Source organism: Sorex araneus, chromosome 2 (assembly GCF_027595985.1).
Source record: "Sorex araneus isolate mSorAra2 chromosome 2, mSorAra2.pri, whole genome shotgun sequence".
Lineage (NCBI taxonomy): Eukaryota > Metazoa > Chordata > Mammalia > Eulipotyphla > Soricidae > Sorex > Sorex araneus.
The window spans coordinates 317,889,289-317,910,139 of record NC_073303.1 but is presented as its reverse complement, the minus strand read 5'-3'; the positions used below and the strand labels follow the sequence as shown (position 1 = coordinate 317,910,139).

Below are 20,851 nucleotides of genomic sequence, written 5' to 3'. Positions count from 1 at the left end.
TACACAGCACTGAGACCACCCCCTGGCGTGGCCAGATTTACTGCCTAGTTTAGTTCATGGCTTCAAGGCTGGCTTTCCCCGGCCTGTCAGGGTGTCAAGAAGGCCCCACTTAAGCTACACTGACATCTACCACCTATGTGCAGGGTCTGTCTCCCTCTATCGGACATCTTGTCTCTTGTTAGCATATTCATCAGAGCACAGAGCATGGATTTATATTTCCCCAGCTGTCCCATTAATACTTCCCACCTAGTATTGAGGTGTGTCCCACCCCATCCGTGAGTGCTAGCCCCATGCATGAGCCTTCCCAAGGTGCTGGTGCTTCCTTCACCTGGTCCACATTTCCTCAGCTGAGGAAGCAATGAAAAAGGAGAACAGGGTTCCAAAAGCAAAAGTGGTTATGAACACTGCATTTTTTCCTCGTCCTTCTCATCTGATTTTCTTGTTAGATCTGCTAAGGTGGACACAGAGCTATCAAGGTTTCAGTCCATTTCTGTTTCCTGTGCTTCTTCCAGCATGGGCTTTCTTACTGTTCCACAGTAACGATGCTCACAAACTCTCAAAGGGCCATCAGTAGAACAGACACAGAAGAGACCTGATCCTATTTTCATGCTTATGGAGGGCTGAAAACCACGCATGGCCCACCAAAGAGCTACTACCACTCTGCAATCTTAAGTCTTACCTTAATTTTAAGCATTATCAAGAGTTTTTCCTGCAGTTTTCCATCCCATCCTCTTTGGAGGGTCCTGATTCCCACAGGAGACTATCAAGGTCTCATCAAACTTCCCCAGAGAGTCACCCACAGACATCAGGAACTGTATTGGCATGTTACTAATACTGAACAGAAGGTGAGTTAGGCTTCCAAGTGTTGCTATTTGCCTTTTAATAATAATATTACTGCTGATTCCACTTTATTGCTATCAACTATTATGGGTGATTGTAAAACAATAGTAATATACAGTAGCAAAATAATATAAACTATATGTAGGGATATAAACAGGGGCAAACTTTGTTCAGGGGACACTGTTGGGTGCTGGGGACTGAACATGGGTCAGACAATCAGGCAAATGTCCTACCTGCTGCACTATCACCCTGGCATAGTGATAAACAGTGTTGATAACTATATAAAATATAATTCTAGTTATTTTAATATCTATACTTATTCTAAAAAAAGTTAAACATAACTCACCCAAAATTACTTATACATTTCATGATTCATTTTACCTCATCAACTACTATCCATTAATATGAAATTCATTCACTGAAAATCTGGCTCTAACCTTACATTTTATAATTACTAATGAGGGCCAGAGACGTAGTACAGGGGATTAGGAACTTGCCTTTCATGTAGCCAATGTGGGTTCTATCCCAGGTACCATATGTCTCCCTGAGCACCACCAGGAGTGATCCCTGAGCACCAAATCAAGAGTAATCCTGAAGCACAGAAGGATGCACCCAACCATCCCCACCCAAAATAAAATATAATTATGAATGCATCATTTTTAGTAAGACTCTACAGAGCCTGGCAAACTACCCATGGCATATTTGATATGCCAAAAAGCAGTAACAATAATGGGCCTCATCCCCCTGACCTTGAACGTGACAGGGATGAATGAGACATTACTGGCGCCTGCTCGAGCAAATTGATGAGCAAAGGGACAATAGTGATACAGTATAATTTTTAGCAATTTAAATTAAAACTAATGCACATAATGTGTAATTAAACTTGCTGAAGACTTTGTGGCTATCTAACTTCACATTCTCCTACAAAGTAAACAAGCAAAATGACAGCAAACAAACAGTGAGTTCCTCTGAACTCCAACCTGTCCCTTAGAATGTGTCTGCTCGACAAGGAATGAAGTGGAGACAAGCAGCAGGCACTTGAGCATCTCCAGGCACTGCCTCCCTTGAGGACTAGAGTGGGGCACCGCCCCTGACACGAAAAATCCATTTCCTCTATCCCTTTGTTATCACTCTGAGTGTGTTACTGAAACAAGCATCAGTGAGCTCCCCTTGCCTCCATGTCCCACAGCGCACACACTGGGCATGGCAGTGCCCACCACACGCAGGCACACATGTCCCGGACAGCAGTGTCCTTCCAGAGAAGGCGGGGCCGTGTTAGTGTCTGGCTGGGAACTGGAGTGCTGGCTGGGTCCCCCCACACCCTGGATGACATTCGGGGACCATCAGTCTAAGGAGAATTAGTCCAGTAGGTAACAGCAATTAACTCACAGAACTCTCATCTTGAAATTCTTCTCTTTAATGAATGATTGAATAATACTCCTTACATAAAAATAGTGACACACACTTCAGCATTAATTATATCACTAGTTTTTCTTTGCATGTAATCTAACTTTAAAGGTATCTTCTTCAATGAAGAATGAAAGTATTACAGATTTAATCAGGAATCAGTTATCTTTGGCTGCACTGCTGGACATGGCATGCAAACATTCAATACCTTCAGTATCTGAGGCTCCTCTTAGTTCCAGTTGCAAGCACCAACCAAAGACAACAATGATATTTATAATATGTCCTTTCCCCACTAGAGAGAGAACTTCATGCTATTTTCCCTTTTGGATACCATTTGTGTTCACTGTTTCAACAAAATTGGACAGTGATGGCTGTTGAAAGTAGGCAATATTTTCTAACAAATGTGACAGGTGATTTATGTAACAGCCAAACCAGAGAAAATGAATGGAAAGAGAGGACTTGAAAAAACTAATGCTGGAGTCATAAAATGCAAAATATTTAGAATAACCAAGATAGGTAGCCTTAGTTGGTAATCAAAAGCTCATCCCCTTCCCTATAAATGCAACAAACATCTGAATGAATGAAAACCAAATTGTGACTTTATTTAGAAACATTTCATATATATAAATTGTTTCATATATAATTGCTAGTATATGTATTACTTGTTTATAATCTGTTCTAGCAGCAGAGCCTGGCAAGCTTCCTGTGGCATATTCGATATGCCAAAAACAGTAACGATAGGTCTCATTCTCCTGACCCTGAAAGAGCCTCCAAACGTTGGGAAAGACGAGTAAGGAGAGGCTGCTAAAAATCTCAGGGCTGAGTGTAATAGAGACGTTACTGGTGCCCACTCAAGTAAATCGAACAATGGGATGACAGTGATACAGTGATACAGTGAATCTATCCTAGATCACATTTTAATGATTTATTCCAAGGAGAGCCCAGGTTCTCAGTATGTAAATTGTTAACCTCTATTTTGGAAGTGCCTGTATCTCACACAGGATTCACATCAAACCAAGGTATGGATAGTGCAGAAATTTAATTACAACTTAAAAATCATACTGCTCAGTAAATCTCTGTATTTTTTCAAGGAATAAACTTAATAATCGTCTCATTTATATTTACTTAAAATTATTGCTACAAAGTTAGATGTTCATCCAAGAAAAACAGAAGACAGAAAACATTATGCTAAAAATCATCAAACATACTTCAGAAATATTACCAAATATCCACTTACATAGCTCAAGCAAAATAATTCTGACTAGATATATAACATATAAATAATACATATATAATTTACATTCATAGGAAGATTTTTCAAGCTAGGGAAACATAGGATTTTCTTTCTTACCTTTTGATTTTTCTTTTTTTTTTTTAACTCAAAACAGTCAATTAGTAGTTACTGCCCCAGTCTAACTTATCTTCCTGAAACTCAGTGCCAAAATGCTCGAGATGCCCTTCCTGAGCGTGGGTCTCTGTGGCCCCCAAAAGGCCGCTTCAGGTTCACTAGTGCTTCCTGGCAGGAAATGCCACACTGAAGCATCAGGCTTTATTGGAGTCTGGGGTTCAACAGCGTCACCCACATGGCCTAATTATAGCCCATAGGCTATCATTTGGGCTGTGAGAGCCCAAGCCACCCAAACCTGGGCAGCATCCTGATCAGGAGATGAAAGCAAAGCCCAGCATGAGGGCCGAGACAGATCAGGGTCAACAGCGCAGGGCCTGGGGCTGGGGGCTTCTGCACTAGGAAACTGCCTGCAGAGGTGCAGTTTCTGGGCAGATGCAGAACTGTCAGAGTCCCCGGCCAGTGCGGCCACTCTGCTGAGGCCACCTGGCCAGACTGACTGGCCCCGCAACCTCCGGCTGGACAAATCTATTTCATCTAAGGGCCCCTTCTGACACTTGTCACCTGAGTGGGGGGTCTGTGACAGGAGAGTGACCACGGACAATGCGGAGACATAGAACCCGAGGCAAATCCTGAGGAGGGAGGCCTGAGAGCAAGAGGCTGGCTTCTCTCCCTGCTGGCCTAGCCCAGAGGGACGGGGCAAGAGGCAAAGAGAGGCCCAGCAAAGCTCATTCCAACAGAAGCTGTTCTCCTGGATGGAGGGCTTGAAACTGTCCAGCAGGCCAGCTGAGGCATGCAGATAAGACAGGTGTGAAGGCTCGGTGGCACCAGAACTCAGTGGCCACCTAAAAGATCACTCAGGTCAAATCTATCACAGAAGAAAACCAGGCTTTGCTGTCGAAGGACGCATGAAAATAGTGTGTCTAAGACATGAAGGATGCCCTAGGATGGAGGGGAGGGGGAGGAGGAGCAGGAGGAGGGACAGAAAGGAGGAGGAGGAAGGAGGGGGAGGGAGAGGAGGAGGAGGGGAGGAAGGGGAGGAGGAGGGAAGGGAGGGAGGGAGGAGGATTAGAGGAGGGAAGGGAGGATAAGAGGAGGGAAGAAGGGATAAAGGGGGAGGGGGAGGAGGAAGGAAGGCATGGGAGGGAGGAGGAGGGAAGAAAGGGGAGGAGGAGGGAAGAAGGGATACAGGAGGGAGGAGAGGGATGGAAGGGAGGATAAAAGGAAGGAAGGAGGGACAGAAGAGGGAGGAAGGAGAGGGGAGGGGTGGGAGGGGTGGGAAGGGAGGGAGAGGGGAGGAAGCAGGGAAGGATGGAGGAGGGCAGGGCCAGCAGGGAGCCTGTCCCTGAGAGAGACAGCTGTCGCTCTGAGCTGGAGCACAGGACAGATCACTGACCTGGAAGCCTGAGCTCAGCAACCAGGTGGGCCCCAAAAGCACAATCAGAAGACTAAGGGCTTCCAGGAGGCCTGCAGCAGGGGGGCAGTGGGGGGCACAGAGGCAGCCATGGGGCTGTGCATCTCTGCAGACAGATGGACAGTGTGAGAGAACACAGAGCGAGCAGGTCCCCGGGGCCCCACATCACTGTGACCCCAGGTGGGGAAGCACACAGAGAGAGCACTTTGGGGAGCACTCTGTGCCCCCCTGTCTGGGCAGCCCAACTGCTCTAGCATGCCAGTGTCCCAGAGCCTAAGGCAGTCACAAGAGAAATGCAGCTGTTAGGGAAATCAGACCCATCTCTTTTGAGAAAATGTAAGGAAAGGCAATTATTCCTTAACAGGATACTTTCTACTTTTCATCTCTACAAGCATCAGACGTTCTTCAGCCAAAGGGCTTCTTCTCACTTTGAGAACTAAGGGTTGTCGCTCTTAGTGGTCTTCTCCCAGGATCCAATTACATCTTATTTCCATGCTCAGAATTTCAAGCTAGAGGCAGTGGGTTCAGGAACTCACTGAAGTTGTATTAATATTTGCCACCTCGGCGGCTCAGGTGTGACTGCTGGTGGCGAGCATGCTTGGACCAATCCTGGGGCTTCCAAAGGAAGCCTGTGAGCCATTTTGCTATCCCCTCACTAAGCACAAAAACACAAAATTTCCCTTCCAAAAGTCTCCAGTTTTGCGAAGTGATTTGACAGGGAACTTGTTTAAATGACAAACAAGCAGGCATGCAAAACTAACCTTTGCTAGTTCTTATAAATTATGTTTTGGGTCTATTTTCCTTTCCCTGCCACTTGGTACTTTATGTACAAGGAATGGGAAATTGGCTGGTGGCCCTGGGAACTGCCAGGTGCATTCTGCAGCACGTCCTTTCAGGAAAGATGTGACGCCATGGGTCTCAAAAGCGGGGCTTCACCTTTTGATTTCCCACCACCTTTTCACAGTTCATACATACAGAAGATTTTGCAAATTATAAAGAAATGGATATTAGGAACAAGTAGAACTCTTTTTTATTTTTAAATTTATTCTTTTATTGAAACACCATGTGGAAAGTTACAAAGCTTTCAGGTTTAAGTCCCAGTTATACAATGCTCGAACAACCATCCCCTCACCAGTGCACATATTCCACCACCAAGAATCACACTATACCTCCCCCCACCCCCCCGCCTCCCCAGACCCCACCCCGCCTGTGTAACTGATAAATTTCACTTTACTTTCACTTTACTTCGATTACATTAAATATCTCAACAAAAAATCATGACTATTATTATTTGGAGTTTCTACCCCCTAAAGTCAGACCTGCTGAAAAGGAAGCATTTTATTATTTTTTTTTCCATTGCTGAGAATGAAGAGATATGAGGTCAAGCGGCCACACTAGCAGCTGCACGGTTTTGGATTTCTGCATTTTAGTATTTTAGTAACAAAGTCCAAAGAAATATCTGGCAGAAATTGCATCACTGCAAGCTTGTACCTCTCAGATACTTTATATTCCACATATGAGTGCAACTTTTCTATGTCTGTCTCTTTCTTTCTGACTTATTTCACTCAACATGACACTCTCCATGTTGATCCACTTATATGCAAATTTCATGACTTCATGTTTTCTGACAGCTACATAGGATTCCATTGTGTAGATGTGCCAGAGTTTCTTTAACCAGTCATCTGTTTTTGGGCACTCTGGCTTTTTCCAGATTGTGGCTACTGCAAACAGTGCTGCAATGAACATAGAAATGTAGATGTCATCTCTCTATACCTTTTTGCCTCTCTGGGATATATTCCCAGGAGTGGTATTGCTGGGTCAAATGGAAGCTCAATTTCTAATTTTTTGAGAATCGTCCATATTGCTTTCCAAAAGGGCAAAACCAGTCGGCATTCCCACCAGCAGTGAAGGAGAGTCCCTTTCTCCCCACATCTACACCAATACCGGTTGCTTTTGTTTTTTGGGATGTGAGCCAGTCTCTGTGGTGTGAGATGATATCTCATTGTTGTTTTGATCTGCATCTCCCTGATGATTAGTGATGTTGAACATTTTCTCATGTGCCTCTCAGTCATTCGGATTTCTTCTTTGGGAAAATTTCTGTTCATTTCATCATCCCATGTTTTGATCGGGTTGGCAGTTTTCTTCTTGTGGAGTTCAACCAGTGCATTGTATATCCTTGATATCAACCCTTTATTGGATGGGTACTGCATAAATATCCTTTCCCATTCTGTAGATTGTCTTTGTATTTTGGTCACTGTTTCTATTGAGGTGCAGAAGCTTCTTAGTTTGAGATAGTCCCATTTATTTATCTCTGTTTTCACTTGCTTGGCCAGTGGCATGTCAGCTTTGAAGATACCATTGGCTTCAATGTCGTGGAGGGTTTTGCCAACCTTGTCTTCAATGTACCTTAGGGATTCTGGTCGATGTTGAGGTCTTTAATCCATTTTGATCTGACTTTTGTACATGGTGATAGGTGGAGGTCTAATCCCATTTTTTTGCATGTAGCTGTCCAGTTTTGCCAGCACAGTTTGTTAAACATGCTTTCCTTGCTCCACTTCACATTTCTTGCTCCTTTATCAAAGATTAGATGATCATATATTTGGAGGTGTGTGTCAGAGTATTCAACCCTGTTCCATTGGTCTGCAGCTCTGCCTTTGTTCCAATATCATGCTGTTTTAATGACTACCACTTTGTAGTAGAGTTGGAAGTTGGGGAGGTTGATTCCTCCCATTTTCTTTTTCCCAAGAATTTCTTTAGCTATTCATGGGGGCTTATTGTTCCATATGAATTTCAGGAGCGCTTGCTTCATTTCTTTGAAGAATGTCAAGGGTATCCCTATAGGGATCGCATTGAATTTGTACAATGCTTTGGGGAGTATTGCCATTTTGATAATCTTAATTCTTCCAATCCATGAGCAGGGGATGTCTTTCCATTTCCTCGTGTCCTCTTTTATTTCCTGAAGTAGCGTTTTGTAGTTTTCATTATACAAGTCCTTTACCTCCTTATTTATGCTGATTCCGAGGTACTTGATTTTTTGAGGCTCAATTGTGAACGGGATTACTTTTATCATGTCGCTTTCTTCTTTCTCATTATTTGCACATAGGAAAGCCATGGACTTTTGGGTATTGATTTTATAGCCTGCAACTTTACTATACGAGTCTACTGTTTCTAGGAGTTTTTGGTAGAGGTTTTAGGGTTCTCTATGTATAGTGTCATATCATCTGCAAATAGTGATAGCTTGATTTCTTCCTTTCCTACCTGAATGCCCTTAATATCTTTTTCTTACCTAATTGCTATTGCAAGTACTTCCAGTACTATATTGAACAGAAGTGGAGAGAGTGGGCATCCTTGTAGGAACAAGTAGAACTCTTACCTCTTTGGAACTCTTATGACCTGAGGAAGGATGGGCGCGGAAGGGACAGTGATGAGCTTTACAGCTTGTCACTAAGAGTTGCCCTGTGCTTGCTGCCCTCACCTGCCCGTAAGCATCCAGGGAACTCGGGGCTGATTACATACCCACTGCATGTAAAGATGGGTATAAAGATGGATATGAAGATGGATATATAGCCACTGTATGAAAAGATGGATATAAAGATGGATATATTGCCACTGTATATAGATGGATATAAAGATGGATATACAGCCACTGGATATAAAGATGGATATAAAGATGTAGATATCGCCACTGTATGTAAAGATGGAAATAAAGATGGATATATTGCCACTGTATGTAAAGATTCAACTTCCCAGAGTTGAATGTGCTCAATTCAACCCAAACCCAAGCCAACAGAAAGCTATGTGTTTCCCTTCTGGAAGGTCACACATCCTCAACCGACTAGTAAGAGGGCCTGGAAGTCATCTCAGGAGCCACAGCACATGTCTTGCACAGAGGAGCCCAGTTCCACTCCTGGTACCATGGGCCCCCCACACAAGCACTGCTTAGGAGATCCCCCCAAATTAAGAAGCCACATCATCGGGAGACAAACTGTAAATGACCTTAAGTTACATGAAAACAACAACAACAACATAAAACCCAAAGCAGAGTTCTATGTCTATCAGAGCTGATGTGCTGATGTTAGGTAAAATGCAATTATGCATACTAAAACTTAGAGGATACTCAAAGTGACAAAAATTTTTAAAATGGCTCCCCTTTCCACTTTGAAAATTTTACAAATGCTCTTTACAACTTTTAATAGAAAACGCTTTATAAGTTGAACTTTCAACATAGTCCCTAAAATGTGGTTCATAATAAAAGTTATGCATAGTAAATATATGGATAAATTCTTGGAATGTCTATATTTTTCTTTTTAAAAATACTTGCAGTTTGAAAAACAGCAAGGTTTATATTTTCTAAGCTACTAAGTTGCCATAGGCTTCCAAATGCCTGAGAAAATACTGACCCCTTGTGGCAGAACAGGCTCTTCACCTCTTCACACACTTGGAGGGAACATTGCTAAATTCTTTATAATCCTCTCAGGTCAGGGTTTTTCTCAAATTAAAGATCTCAGCCCCTCTCAGCACCAGGATCACTCTGTGGGGACACTGAAAACTGCATTTAGAGGCATACCTAGGGATTTAAAAAGGCAGTTCTTCATGACCATTTGGGCTGTGTCCACCTCTTGCTGCTATAAACAATGTAGCAATAAGCAAATTTGAATAGGAATCACTTCAATTTTCTGGTAGTAAATATTACGAATAAATTTCTAAACACACAATATCTGAGTCAAAGAGTATAAACATAATTTGGCTAATATATACATATATGTGGGGGGAGGGGCTTGCAAGCAGTGTTCAGGAGGACTGAGCACAGCCACCCCTGGCAGGGACTGGGAAACTCAACACATGGTCTCGAGAATATGGCACTCCTAAGGCTGGAGCAATAGCACAGCAGTTGGCCAGTCGCCTTTCATGAGGCCGACCCGAGTTCAATTCCTCTGCCCTTCTCGGAGAGCCCGGCAAGCTACCGAGAGTATGGAGCCTGCGCGGCAGAGCCTGGCAAGCTACCCGTGTGTATTGGATATGCCCAAAACAGTAACAATAAGTCTCTCAATGAGAGATGTTACTGGTGCCCGCTCGAACAAATTGATGAGCAACGGGATGACAATACAGTACAGACTGTGTGGTGCTGGAGACCACCAAAGCTAGCCTGATAGGGCTCAGGGGTCCCCGGACTGCATCCAGCAGGGCTGAGATCCTCGCAGTGTGGAGTCTGGAGTCTCGCTGGCACCTGCTTCCATCTCTCACTGCTGTTAGCCTCCCTGGCCCTCAGCAGAGTACACTGAAAAGTGTTTGGAAACTTGCCCACATGATGGATGATTATGATAAGTTCATTGTAACTCTGATTCACATTTTTCGTACTTCATATTGTAAGTATATCTGAACAGCTTCTCATTTATTTTTTACACTCCATGTGCTTTTGTGTGTCTGAGTTTTCTAGTCATATCTATTTAGATCAGACTGACTTTTAAATTTCTGCTTCTGAAAAACTCATTCTTAGATTTCTCACTTTCTTTATAATATTCTTTGTCTTTCCTCTTCTCTTTTTCTCTCTTTACTCATCAAAGAAAGCTTCTTAATCCCTGGAAGTTAAATTTATGGGTGTTTTCTTAAAATCACAACTGATTATAAGTCCTAGATAGAAAAGCATTCCTCCATTTATAAATGCTTTATTTATAAATGGATGTATTCCTATTTTCTTGGATCTTGCATGGTTTCAATAGCTTTTACATTTGTATAACTAATTAATTGCCTTTTTCCTCATATGAAAAGTATACGTATATTTTCTTTTTTTTTTTACTAGTCACCACGAAATTGCAAAATTATTCATGATTGGGTTACAGGCACACATTGCTTCGACACCAATCCCTTTGTCAGTGCCCGCTTTCCCTCACCAGTTTTCCCCCATGCCCTCTTTGCCTCTCACCCGCCAGCCGCCTCTACCAGGGGCACTTTTATAAATCTCTGTGCTTGCACTGTGGTTGGTTATATTTCTGCCAGTGGAGTTTCATACCAATGCTTCCTACCTGTAGCCCCGCTTCCTCCTCCTGTTTCACTCTCCCTCCACTATAGCCCTTGCCCCTCCCTGTCCTCTCCCCAACCCCCACAGCTGGCATGTTCTCCTGCTCCTTGTTGCCATTGTCTTTGGACATTCATTATTCTCTCATTACGTTTCCTTATACTCTACAGATGAGAGAGAACTGTCTCTATCACTCTCCAGTCTCTTTCCCTCTGGCTAACTTCACTCAGCATGATATTCTCCAGGTCCCTTCTCGTAGCAAGCAAACTGCATGACTTTCTCTTTTTTTCTGGCTGAATAATATTCCGCTGTTGGACAACACTGGGTTGTCCTTGCTCCCCCCACCCACGGAGCTTAGGTTTACTGAGTCACTCCCGAACAGTGCCCCTAAGACACACCCAATTCCATCAAGCACTAATAATCCTATACTGTTTTGCTCTTTCCTTTATGTCCTTTGCATGGATTAGCAATGTCCTTTTTGTGTAGACATAGGAAGACAGTTCATGCTATGCTTGTAACATGGGAGTTAATTGACTCCAAAATAATATTTACTCCTGGGCATTTATATTTACTTGACTTAAGCCTCAGTTGCCCTTAGTTCCTGGCACTCCAAAAGCAGGGTCCCGACAAAGGGATTGGATGGACCCAGGGCAAGCTGTGAGCTACCCTGGCATCAAAAGGAGACAAGCTAAGATCCATTAAGTATAATAAGAGCACAGTAATGGGACAATCTCTGTCATGGCCCAAAAAGAAGTAACTGAATAAGGACCCTGCTTGGGTTAGGAAAGACTAACTTGGCCTGAGGACTGTCGTCTGGAATATATATCGAGATGTCCCCAGGAAGAGCCAACCTTTAAGCTTAATATATCTCTTACTGTGTTCCTACAAAATGGCATTGCTAGAAACATTATAAGACGTAAATTTATTATGATGGTTTAAATAAATGACTAGCCAAGGAAAGGAGAAAGCAATACACTCTGGACGGAATCCCGCCCTTGAGCAGATCTCCTAGCAATCTGGAGTGCACTAGTGAAAGAAAGTTCACACAAACTAGCATGGGTGACTAAAAAGTTACATTATCATTCACTGCTGTAGAGAGAATCATAATACCTAGTATACTGTAATAAGCAAAACAGTACTAAGTTTAGAAAATGCCTGTGACACCCATACAATTATTGAATTCTTTTCTGGAAGGATGGTAACTACACTTATTGTGGCACTCACTTTATAATACACGTACATTATATTACTGCATACTGCACACCTGAAAATAATCCAATGTTACATTTTCAGTGAAACCTTTAAATAATATAACTAGTAGAATGAGTAGCTGTTAAGCATGTATTTCTAAACTGAGACTAGCAAAAACTTCACAAATAATAAAACAAAAATACACTATCAGCTTCATCATTTAAAACAACTGTAATTATCTGGAAACAATTTATAAAAATTTAGGAACTATATAACAGAAAATTAATTTTTTATATGTTTATATCCTATAATTTAACAACTTTTATTATATACTACCTTATTTAAGTTCTATATGCTTTCATTACATTTGTTATTTTAGGAAAGATACCTTCACATATCATATACAGGTGCCTATGAGTAATGAGTATAATTAATATTTAATAAATGTTGATGAGGAAGTTTTTGCTATTTCTCCCAAGAATTCAGTAAGTCCAGTGTGACTATCTCTATGTCAAATAGCTTTGAAATTTTAGCTACTGACTTCAAAGAGGACCTAATTAGGTATAGATAAGGATCATTAAAAATAATTCATATGTGACTAACCAGAAGAAATTTAAAGAATTGAAAGCAGAAGTTTCCTATCTTCCATCTTCATTTTTTAATAGAAAATACCTCCTTGGATTATAAGTTGGTATAAATAGCAATTAAAAAATGAAATAATGTTTTATTAATTATGTTCATTAACAAATGTGCAGGATAAAAATACCTTTCATCTTGCTAAAAATATCTTGGAAAGAAAAATTTAATTTTTATTATCAGTGGTAATAAATTTTTAATTTTTAATTATAAAAGTAATATGTTTTTTATAGCTTAATGATGATATGAAACTTAAAAATCTAACTTAAACATTTTGGTTCATATCACACTTATATTTAAGTATTTATCAAAGACTTTAGAGCATATATATTGAGATAGCATTTTATGTGGAAAGATGACAATAAAAAATGCAAAACTTTCAATAGAAAGTTATAGAAAATTTACTTAAGTAATTAGGAAAAGTGTTAGGAAATTGTTAGATTAGAATTATTTCAAATGTCAATATTTATAAGAAGCTATCACATATTCTTTCTAAAGTGTCTAAACCTATGAAGAAATTTTTACATGCAACCCTGAAGTATGTGAGGGAGGAAGTTTTTAAAAATTATTTTCAAGTGCATTCACAGAGTTAAGGAAGTGGTAGATAGGAATGAGAAGCATCCTGTGCTCTGAGAATATTCGGAAGAAATTCTACAGCAACAATTCAGTTAACAATTCAAAGAACTCATCAAGAGTTCTCTGACCATGCTCAGTGGGAAATGAAAATTAAAATACAACACATTTTCCAAAATCAAAAGTATTAAGTTTTGTTTCAGTTCTGTGTATCTAGACCAGAAAGCAAAGCAACAAGACACGGGAGATGACCCAGACTTTCAGTTTTCTTAGAGGCTGTGCAGAACCCAGTCCTAGCCCTGGAGCAGATGCCCCGGGTCAGTACTCACGTTCAGGCCCCCGCCTATGGACCTGGAGGAATCCTCATTGCTGATGACTCCCGAAAGTCCCAGAGGTTCTGCCTGGAACATAAATACACTGCATCATCTCCAGGTAAGAACCAGCTCAAACCAACCAGCCATCCTTAACAACTGTCAAGGAAAGGGAAAAACACCCCTCCAACCTGATGCACTTCAAGGAAGTAGAATCTTCAAGAAATAATGGCCATCGCCCTTAACTTAGTGTTGTCAAAGCACACCAAAACTGTTCACTGATTTTAAAACAGATCCAAAGTATTCACTGATTTTAAAAATTCAATTTTTAAATCCACAGTTTATGAAAACAAAATTTATTTTTCCTCAAAGCATTTCTATAGCTTAGCAAACTGCAATGTTAAAAAGCATAGGGACCAAGCTGATAGAAACAGCTTTGAAAAATCAATTAATCCATGAAGATTTGAAGTTTTCTTACCTTAAATTCAGGCAGAAAGAATACTAAAGCATTAAGCACAATTTGATGGAAAATCATTCAGCCAAATTCAGAGTACAATGGATCATAGAATCCATTACCGTAACATCCAGACTCCTGACCCAAAATCTCTTAGACTCATACTCAATGAATGTTAGCAACAGAATGTCTGGAAAGCCCACAACCACATCTAGGAAATTTCCATCTACTCCAAAGCATTCATGTATTTCATCTGGTATGCCCTGTACTATGACTAAACTACTACACAACATGGAACTAAAAGTATGACTATACGGCTTATTTAAAACTAGTCAAATGAAAATTTTAACTTATCTTGCAGCATATCCCCAGATAATACTAGGAAGAATGAAAACATCCAAACATTCCTAGCAAGCACACCTGTTTACCAACACAAACACTTCTCAGGTGCTGACTGTTTTTGAATCAATGTAACTGGGCAATGCATTGACTCACCCATGCATCCAGAGGGTGTTTTACTGAGCCTTAGATTAGGTGCTATGCAGGCACCAACAGAAGGAAACTTATATGGCCACAGATGTGACAATCTATATTCTACTACCTAATAAGACAGTGTTACATGGGACTGGAGCGATAGCACAGTGGGCAGGGTGTTTGCCTTGCACGAGGCCAACCCGGGTTCGACTCCCAGCATCCCATATGGTCCCCTGAGCACTGCCAGGAATAATTCCTGAGTGCAGAGCCAGGAGTACATTACCGGGTGTGACCCAAAAAGAAAAAAAACAAAAATAAAAACAAAAAAGCAGTGTCACATAAGAGAATTACTTTAAGAATAAAACATGAAAGCAGGGTCAGTAACTTAAGTGCATACTGACAAGCTCTCTCTTAAGGAGCTGACCTTTTCAAATATACATAAAAATCGAAGATAAGCAGCATACAAAGATCTCAAGAAACCTATTTTGGAAATGGAACCCCACTAAATTAAGAGCATGCCCAGCATATATGGGCTCTAGGCTTGATGCCCCTCACCACACAGTCCTCAGGCACTGCTGGGAATGAGCCCTCAGCAAGAAGTAGCCCAGAAACTCTGCCAGGTGTGGCACCCAAACATAAGGACTAAGACATCTCTTTCTATGTGATGCAAAATTAAAAGCATGTTTAATCCATTACCTTACTACTTCTTCTTTTATTAACTTTAAAAAATCCCAGAAATTTTTTCTTCTCTTTCTCTGTCTCATCATTGCCAAGTGATGATTTTCTAAAAGTTTCTGGAAAAAAAAGTATGTTATTTTTATGCATATTAAAGGAAGCGATGAAATATTTTGTTTAAAAAAGCAATGAATGAATCCTTTAATCTCTAGTTCTTTTAAGGAAGTACAGCTATTAACCATTTTCCTTCAAAGCATTCTGAACCTCCTTTCATCCAACTGAAATCACTACTGCTTTTAACAATTTTCTATTAATTATGGTGATATCTTTTGGGGGGTACTACTATACCATACATGAGAATAAAAAATATATACATTAAAATTCTAAGGCAGTGCTACTTAAGAACACAAAATGAGTAATACATACCATTTTACTGCATAAAAAAGAGCCAGGCAAATTTAATTTTAATGTTATTTACCTATTATCATTCTGTAACACTATCAAAATAAAATTAAGACTGGGATATTTTCTTTTTTTCCTCTGTTATGGTACCAAGCCTGTTCCCAACCCACAGTCCATTTCAATGGCATGCCCAATGCTCCCAGCTGGTGTGGATTTTGATTAGAAGCAGAATTCACAGCTTCAAGGACTAAGACATTGAGCAAAACATCTGCTTTAAGAAAGCTGAGTGTTATTGGTATGGGCTGGTAACATTATACCCTAAAACATAAATATTTACACTCTTGTACACTTCGATATCAACAAATTAATTATTTCTGAAAGAATGATGAGTGAGGAAAAACATGCATCCTATGTGAAATATACAAACATTTTGAGACTCTACTTATTTCAAAAATGTGGCCACAACTGACCTGATGGCTCACGAAAATAATTGCCACAGGTTTTCCTTCCTAGGTCCTTATTTCCTTGTTTTCCTTACACGTCTCAGTCAGCACATTTCCTGTCTTATTGTCCTCACCTTCTGGTGGTGGACAATTTTGAATTGAAAAATTTGAATTCTAAATCTTTGAAAAAATTGTGAATTCTAAATCTTTGGCATTTTCTTCATCAGGATTTCAGAGCTAGAATGGGCACTCGTGTGTTTCAGACAGAAGGCAACAGTTCACAGTTGTTACGATGCAAATGACAGAGCTATAAACCCTGGTTCCCCTGGAAATAGGTAACAGCATCAGCAACTTGGAACAAGTGAGAGATGGGAGCCCAATCACACTGCAGAGCACTACCCGGACAGTGAGGGTGGACCCGCACTCTTCCTGTGAGCATTTAATGTAGGATACCATTGGTTTAGGGCTGGAGCAATAGCACAGCAGCTGGGCGTTCGCCTTTCACGCGGCCGACCTGAGTTTGATTCCTCTGCCCCCCTTGGAGAGCCCAGCAAGCTACTGAGAGTATTGAGCCCGCGCAGCAGAGCCTGGCAAGCTACCCGTGCGTATTGGATATGCCAAAAACAGTAACAATAAGTCTCTCAATGAGAGACATTACTGGTGCCCGCTTGAATCATTGGTTCGTCCTTTCTCCCTTGCCACAGAGTTTGGGCTTATCTGGTAATAATCTCTAAACATTTTTAGACAACATTGGTATGTCCTGTTCCCCGTGCCACAAGGAGCTTAGGTATATCGGGCCATGCCCATCAAGGTGCTCCCGAGTCACTCCAATTCCTTTGTCTATCTGTATCCACTTCTATGCTCTCTTCCCCAACCAGCTAATCAGCTTTCCTCCCTAATCAGACTCTGTTAATTTGTAAGGTTAGACCTTTCTAGGACACTGAACTTGTATTGTAAGTTAATATTGCCTTTCTCCTCTCCTTGTGCCTTTGAATAGTTTACTCTAAAGCAAAGTCTTTTTTGTATGGACAAAGAAAGACAGTTGTTAATATGCTTTGGTAACATGGGATTTAATTGGCTTCTAATATTATTCATTCCCGGGCATCTGCTTTCTCGACTTAAGCCTCAGTTGCCCTTAGTTCCTAGCACCCCAAAGGCAGGAGTCTCGACGAGGGACAGGATGGACCCAGGGCAAACGGTGAGTTATGTGCTACCCCGGCATCGAGATGGGCCTGGCCAAAGCGTCTAATGCTTAACTATATGTTAAGAGCTTGGTCATGGACAAATGCTATCATGATCAAAAAGTAACGACGAGACTAGGGTCCTACTAGGGATAGGAAAGACTAATCTGGCCTGAGCACTGTAGTCTGAGATCAAGATGACACCAGGAGAGCCATTCTATAAGCTTAATGCATCTCTTGCTGTGTCCATACAAAATTATTGATATTATGAATGCTTATATGTTAGTTGGACAAGAGAGGAGAAACACACCCATGGGACTCTGCTCTTGGGTGGGTCATCTTGCTGAAAGAGAATCTGTCCTAGAAGAAGCATCCCCTGAGGAAAAGAAGTTTACCCTTATTGATTGTGACCACATCTATGTGTAAGCCCCAACCCCTCATTCTTGGGGATTTAACTAGGCTGAAAGAATGGGCTGGGGGTCAGTCCTAGTGCCAGATCTGGAGAAGTTAGATCCAGATCCAGATCCAGAGGAGAAGGAGAATGAAGTAGCATGGGGGAAGAAGAAGCAGGAGGAGAATCAGAGGAGAATGGAGATAGGAATGGAATAAACTGCAACTGACACCAACCAGCCTGGCTCCGTTCCTTCCTTCGCCTGCCTCGTCATCGCCATCAACCTCCCTGGGGTAGGGAAAGCGTCTGGAGACTATCAAACGCGGGCAGTGGGAGAGATAGAGCGCCACTGCCCTGTGCCTGGTGTGGTGCCCCCTCTCCTCTTTTTTGTGTGTTTACACAATTTAAGTCTAAGGATGGAAAACCAGGGCTGAAGAGCATGGAGCATGGGCATGTGAGCCAACTCTCTCACTGCTACCAGCCTCAATTTCCTCATTGGCACTTTGGGTTATTCAGATGACTGGGCCTGGTACCTACCATGCTGCCAGGAGTACCAACTAGCTCTGATTCAGGGGTTTACTGGCACTTCAAACATCACTTCAGACCTCTATCATTAACTCACTCCATTCTGCTCTTTAAGGGGCACAAATATGGTAAAAGGAAGGAAAATTAAGGACCAAAAATTAATTTCTCCATTTTATATGCTACTGAGAGTATCCCACCCTCACGGCAGAGCCTGGCAAGCTACCCATGGTGTATGGAGATGTTAGTGGTGCCCACTCGAGCAAATCGATGAACAATGGGACAACAGTGCTACAGTGCTACTATCATCTGCTGGAGAGATAGGCCACCAGTTGACCAGTGGAAACATCTGGACCGGTAATTCCAAGCTCTGCCATCAAAATATAAACCCCTAGTGAGGCAAATATGAATTAGCTTATCTACAAGTCAAGATTTCATATTCTAGACACAAACATAAGAGTAAGTATATTAGTAACGTTTACAGTAACACCAATCCTATGCAACCAAGAAAAACTCATTCTGTAAGTGGCAAAGATCAAGTTTTAGTCATGAGGACCAAGGCTCTCACTCAAAGGCAGCTCCACTTGAGCTGATTGGCAAGCCACACAGTGCATCTGAGCCACTGAGCAGGTCTGTTGTGACATGCAGGCACATGGTTGCACATTACCGCTCTTCTGGGTATAGCTGTCATGGGTAAGACAGATTCTAGACATAAGAAACCTACGCAAGCAACAACAACAGAGATGTACATTTCTTACCAGTATGCTTTCTGGACTGGTGTGGTGTAAACATGATACAATAATGTGGTCTTAGCACCACACATGGACAACTAACAGGTAAGAGAACATGTTGCTAGTACATGGGCTATCACGTCAGTCACAGGAACAATCGCTTCAGTCAGGAAACCCTCAGAATCCCAGTTTCCTCCCTGGCTGGACAGCAACTCGGGTGGCCACCAGGTCCACGGGACCAAAGCTGCCCACCCAGGGTTGGAGACGCAGCTCCCATGTGGCCTCAGCTCACTAGCGGGGTGTTCGTGCTGAGCTGCTCCTGGGGTGAAGCTGGTTTGTAGGGGAGAGGCTCTGCTGCCCCTGGGCGCTGTCCTTGTAAGGATGCTTGCACTTGGCAGAGGGTTGGAGAAGGGGCTTGAGCACTCAGTTTCTTTACTGTGCCTGTGTCTGTTACAACTTGCCTCCTCCTGATTCAGATGGACAGGTGACAGACCATCATGCATAAGTGGACCTGGAGAAGGCACAGGTAACCCTGGGATCCAGGGTCCATGTGTATCTCACATTTGAGCCCAAGATGTATTTTGTTCTGCTTACTCAAATAAAAAGCTTAGATGTACAAAAGCTCAAATGAAGTCATGCTGAATCCATTAAAAAGTACATGACCTTCTTAAAACATCAAAAAGTTTGGAAAATGAGGAAAGAATTGGGGGTGCCAAGGTACAAAAGGACATAAGGGAACCCTGGAAGTTTGGTTGATCTAAATGTTTACTTTTCTAGAAAAGAGAATAGCATGAGTCCTATTCAGGGAGTCGACCAAGATCTACGAGGAAGGGACCGTGAGAGGAAGATCAAACTGGCACTTCTGAGTGTTGGCCATGCCGCTCCTACTGCATGAGTTTCTAGGTGGTGACCACCATTTTGAGACCACAAGGAGGAAGGGCTGGAAGGAATGGCTGAGTGACTCTCCATCTCCCCTCACCTAAGCCTGTTCCCATCACATCTCCCAGGACTGATAGAGCCAATATGGAGGAGTTTTTCTTTGGGGACTAGCTGGCCTGCTCTCGGAGACACTGAAGGATCATTTTCATCTGGAAGGGAGGCTCAGTAACTACCCATGCCAGGGTCTAGACAGATGCTGAGAGCTCTTCCATTGAACCCTGTTCCAGAAATAAAATCTAATGCTAAAACATGTTTAAAGTAGGAACAGAAATTGCACAAAACACAAATAGTGGTATATTTTAAGCTTTAAAGCTTGTTCATACACATACATTTATAACAAATAGGTGTCAGAAGAAATATAAAGTTTGAACTAATAATTTACATACTTTTCCATGACAGACAAAGCAAAATTTCATCATCACCAAGTTCTCTAGCAGGCAGGCAGGATTCTAGAGGCAAGCAAGGGAAAGCCAGCACAGGCAAGCAGAAGAAGAAGAAAATTGTCCTTTGGGTGGAGCACTTCTGTTCCGCTATGAAATTCTGGTTCATAAACCTTCATTCCTTACCAGTTAGAAACATACAAGAAAATTCTTAAACATGGGGTGCTTCTTTTAGTCAAAGAGTCAAGAAATCAAACCATAAGCTCATTGTAGTCCCCCAAGATGCCCCAAAGGGTGGTGGAAACCAAACTTCCCTTCCCTCAGGCCCTTTGCAAAACATCTAGCAACCCCCCTCGCCCAGAGCCATGCACACAGACGCACAGCAGGAAGAACACTTGCTCAAGGTACCTCGATGGCTCAAAGATGGCTCCGACTTTGTTTTGGTCAGGAGAACTGCAAAAGGCAGGTGATGAGAAAATGAGAAGGAGCTTCCAAATACGCAGGCCAGCCTCATCCCTCCCTGGGC

At 42.0% G+C, this 20,851-nt stretch overlaps 1 protein-coding gene across 2 annotated transcripts in view; it reads right to left on the bottom strand.

Moving 5' to 3' along the window:
- COBL (cordon-bleu WH2 repeat protein) overlaps window positions 1-20,851 on the bottom strand; it is a 287,608-nt gene that overhangs the window by 152,345 nt on the left and 114,412 nt on the right. For both annotated transcript variants that reach the window (XM_055126472.1, XM_055126473.1), the window contains exons 5-6: window positions 15,358-15,455; window positions 13,752-13,823 (exon numbers count right to left, since the gene is read on the bottom strand). In XM_055126472.1, coding sequence (XP_054982447.1) covers window positions 13,752-13,823; window positions 15,358-15,455 — 170 coding nt within the window. The remainder of the gene's footprint in view (window positions 1-13,751; window positions 13,824-15,357; window positions 15,456-20,851) is intronic.